This window comes from Ceratina calcarata, unplaced genomic scaffold (assembly GCF_001652005.2).
Source record: "Ceratina calcarata isolate Rehan_Ccalc_2016 unplaced genomic scaffold, ASM165200v1 scaffold213, whole genome shotgun sequence".
Classification (NCBI taxonomy): Eukaryota; Metazoa; Arthropoda; class Insecta; order Hymenoptera; family Apidae; genus Ceratina; species Ceratina calcarata.
The window spans coordinates 141,396-146,225 of record NW_017143004.1 but is presented as its reverse complement, the minus strand read 5'-3'; the positions used below and the strand labels follow the sequence as shown (position 1 = coordinate 146,225).

The following is a 4,830-nucleotide window of genomic DNA, read 5'->3' as shown; positions in this document are numbered from 1 at the left end:
TATTGATGAAATTTAATTGCATAACAAACTTCAAATATATATATTCATGGCCATTTTTATTTCTGAGTTATACTTTTTATGAAATTAATGGAGTATTAAATTAACATTAGAATTATATGATATGAATCCTAAATTTGATTAGATAACATAATCTGTGTAATAAAGTTACCTACATAATTGTTAATATAACCAAAACGAAAGAACTCATTTCTTATATCAATGATACTTTATCGAATGATAAAAGGTTTATGCAATTTATGCAACGGAGTATTAATTCGTAGCAGAATAACAGTACTCACGTTAGAATTATGACTCCAAGTCATCGTGGGCGGTTCTGGTGCGTACTTTACTACGCAAGTTAAGTTAATGGTGCTACCCTTATTGACGAAGAGATCAGGGGCACCGATGATGGCAGTGATCGGCTCTGAAACAGAAATATTTTCTTTTCTGATCAAGCGTTTAATGTTCTATGATATAATATCGGATATTTATCCGATGTTTTCCATTTTTCGGATATCCCGATATCGAATATACGGATCCTGATACCGAAGATGAATGATCCGGATAACAATCTTATCTGTATAATCCGGATTATCCGTTTCCACATCATGAACGTCTTAATAGCGATGATGATGATGCACTTTTGTTTCTGTAGGATACGCTTGGAAATGGAAAATGAATTGGGAGGCTAAGAGCCTTCAATCGACTGGTGAGATCGCTCCAGCGAAGGAAACCCATACTCGCACATATACAAGATGCCCCAGAAACTAAACAACAATTTCCTTTGCCCAATGCAAAGTGAGACATGGTCTTTGAATTATTGATGAAAAACACTGACCAAGGAAGCCAACTTGCGTTTAATCTTCATAGGCTTAAAATGTAAATTCGGGCTCAGACATTTTTCTGCTTCGCTTAATTCAGGCTAAACCTCCTAATTTACTTAATTAAAATGGATACCACCTTATACAGATACGAGTATAAAGAGATGCTCTATTCTTTTGATATATATGTATATGTATATGTATATGTAATACGTAGACGTCGGAGTCAGAGTTTCTACTGCCATAAATCATACGATGAAAAGAAATGGATAAGACAATGTACATAGAAGGCCATGGAAGTGCAACTTGAAGGGGTATAATTCAACGAATGCTCGATGTTTTTATCGTTTTGGGAAAGAGCGAGGCAGGTAGGAGGCAAGAGAAATATAGAAGCGGACAAGTTGGGTAACGTATTCGGGTCAAGTCAGCGTGATAAGATCCTCTCATTTAATAGAACGGCCCGGTTAGGATATCAGAGCAGTCATTAACAGCATACCCGGCGAGGATATATGAGCTCGCGGACGGCCTGGTTTCGCCCGCATGAAATCTTTGCATGGATTTCGTACGTATTACGTATCCCTCGATTAACCCCTTTCGCGCCCTCTCGCCGCGCCGTTCACGTCCATCTTGAACTGGATTTCAAACACATTGATCATAGATACCTGCGCCTCGCGTTCGCTCGCTCTCTCCCTTTTTTCTTCCCTTCCTCGCCTCCGTCCCACACCCCGGCGGCCCGCGTCGCCGTTGCTTCAATCTTCCGCGCGAAAGCTATCTACGATCTCACCGAGCATCTTTTCCCACTCCCAGAACTTTATCTGGAACGCGTCGTGCTCCCGAAACTTTACCGAGTGCGCGTACTTCGAAATCGCGATCCACGATGCGCGTAATCGTTGCCCATATTGTACATCGAACAATAAAGCAACGTTAGGCAACGATCAGATTATTTACATTAATCAGAACTGACTAGTTTTCTTAATGAAATAGTAAAGAATTAATCTACATATGGAAAGTAGAAATTATTTCTATGATATCTAAAATTATATCTTGTTTCTACCTTAAACTTCAGATTTAGATTTAACGAAATAAAAGAGTGCCAAAGTACTTACAAGAAAATTAATTACAAATGAGTACAGTATTATTACTGTGGAACTGAATTCACATTCAACTTCCAGTTTTATTTTATTACGTTATATTTATTCCGATTTTATTTATTCGTCACGCGATGTGTCATTAGCAAATGACGTAAATGATTCGTTTTAATAACAGTAGGCCGTCGTAATGAAATCGGCAAAATAATTGACCCACATATTGTCCACTTCATTAAATCGGGCAAATATTGACGTTAAACGTGAAACACGAAAATTAACGCGACACTTTTGCATTTACGATGCCCTCGAGGCTTGCGTCAACTTTCAAACTGAACAATAACGATTGCAATCGGGTCGCCGTCCAAAGCGGATTCTCTTATAATTTATCGCGCAATTTTCTGTTACGCTGTCACATTTCAAATTCCGTGTCACGATCCCTGTACAAGATAATCGAATTGTACATGATTCACCTCGGAAATCGAAAATTCAATTGGCTAGGGATCATTTTATATGTTCGGCAAGTAATTAAATTAAGGTTGTATCACATTTTAACGAATTTAATGTACGTAGATGTTGCCCTACTCTATTATTCACAGCAGGCTTACATATAAACAGCTACAAATACGAGACTTCTTTTGTATTAAAAATATAAAGAAAAAAATATAGAGAAAATATAAAGTTTATTAAGGAAAATGATAATATATACCACAACATTATAGACCGGAAGTAGGGAACCTTTTTACCATTAGAGGCCATATTTAAATTGAACAGCAATAAAGGAGGCCGCTATAATTTTTTATATTTTACTGTTGATATTTTTATTTGTTAAAGCAAACTCCTCAACCATGCCTCGGATAATTTTTTCGTTAAGGAAAATGTTGTTTAAAATTATGTCAGGAACCTCCCATTCCAATATCTTACACTATAGTTTTGGGACACCCTGTATTATCGTATAAACATACACTTGAAAAGAAATTAACGCCAGAATGGTGTCGACAATCATTAACGGTTCAAACTCAACGTGACACCATTACCGTTTCATAGTGTTCAAAAGCTTGAACTCGTGCATAACGAGTCTGAACAGAGTTCCGAATCGTTTAATATTTGTTTCGCGTGTTCGCGAATACTGCTGGATCCGAGATAGCGAATATGGAAAGACGGAAAGAACGAGGGAAGTACATAAGGTTTTCCGATGGTTAAAGTCGACCTGCTGCTACTACTTAAAACTACTGTCTACAATGTAGACTCTACATCAAACATGACTAACTCATTTTTCCCTACTCTAATAGCCCTCTCCACCTCGTGCAGTAGTCACAGTAACTCGGCGGACCACAACACTACTTAACGCATCCCCATCTATGCTCTTGTCGCGTATTTGGCCATGCTTGGAGTCCGCATCGTAGATTCTGTTTCACTCACCGACTATCGTTAGATAAACCGGATGACCGATTGGGGGTGTCGTTGATATTTGGCACTCGTAGATACCGGAGTCCTTCTTTTGGGCAGACAATATCCTCAACGTCCAGTCTTCGGTGTGCGGTAGGTGCTGCGCCTCGAAACGCTGGTCGCTTGTATACGTGTAACGACCCACCGTTAACAAATGGATGTCTCGATGCCTTACCCAGGAGACCTGCAGCAAAATATCACTCGTTCACGTTCTATTGCCAATAAACGTCGGCGCAATAAAAGGATAATTTATAGGACAGATAACTTTGTCCTGATTTTCCTTTAATAATGGAAATATTAGTTCGTTCCAGAACCTATTGTCTACAGGAAGTTCCTCATCGATCCTGAATTTTAAATTTCTTATTGAAAATCAACTATCAGTTAATAGAAGCTAGTTGAACAATAAGCAAGGCACGGCACTTCAATATAATTCGCTAATAAAGAGGATACAGGGTTCATAGAACAAGATAATACATCGATTTATGCGGAAGTGTTTAAAGAATGATTTTCGAGATAAGTAGAAAAACGAATGTCTCAGTAATGACAGAACATTGCTGAATGGCTTTCCACTTGTCATCATAGAAACTCGGTATTGTCTCGCGCCAGCCGTGAATTTGGCAGCTACACGGCTTCGTCTTTCGAGCCCTCGAGGTGACACCGGGTAGACATTAGTCGCGGCATTGTTTGCAGATATCCGAGCGAGAGCCGAGCGAGCGCACGCACGCGCGACACGCGGCTAAAGCGATCGAATCGTAGCGGTTAAAGCGAGAGGAAGGCGAGCACAATGACGACGCGACGGGAACCGTTTAACCGACTATCCACGTACCCATCCACGTCGATGGTATCGAGCGAATTTTGCGGTTCCCACGTTCCCTGAATTACTCTTCTCCATTTACCATCCGCCTTTAACGTCCTTTAATCTCGCCCTCGTGTACCGCGGACTGTGAGCGTTGTTAAACAATAGCCCAGATTTATTTACAAGCGTTTTCGGTCAGCTAGACAAAGGCTATCGAATCGAACGCCGCGCGTCTCGGATCTCGACAACTGTTGCGTATTTTGACGGACAAATTCCGACAAACGGTATTTCGATCGAACACGCGATATCCCGATGGAACTTATTCGACAATCCCGTCGATATTTCATCAGTCCGACGTTCCGTGTCTTTAATTAACGTGACATTAATCGAAACTACATGTAATAATTGCGCTCGCAAAATGCGCAGATGTATGCATGCCACCGTTCAAATAGATTGACAAATATGACGTCAGAAGATTAAATTTCATTCTACTCGATACGTCGTCTTGTTATAAGAGTATTAGAACTTAATATTGGACGAATAATACATGCTTAATGTTATGATGAACGATCGACGATAAATAAAAGAACAGGAAATGTCACATTTATATTTTAATTATGTCACTCAAAGAAATTATCTGAAATTTTCATTTTCTTTTACTATATGTATAGTATAGTAA

General features: G+C 39.4%; 1 protein-coding gene across 6 annotated transcripts in view; it reads right to left on the bottom strand.

Annotated features, from left to right (window-relative positions):
* LOC108622301 (zwei Ig domain protein zig-8) overlaps positions 1–4,830 on the bottom strand; it is a 27,198-nt gene that overhangs the window by 3,060 nt on the left and 19,308 nt on the right. For all 6 annotated transcript variants that reach the window (XM_026811372.1, XM_026811371.1, XM_026811374.1 and 3 more), the window contains exons 4-5: positions 3,329–3,539; positions 300–424 (exon numbers count right to left, since the gene is read on the bottom strand). In XM_026811372.1, the coding sequence (XP_026667173.1) occupies positions 300–424; positions 3,329–3,539 (336 nt within the window). The remainder of the gene's footprint in view (positions 1–299; positions 425–3,328; positions 3,540–4,830) is intronic.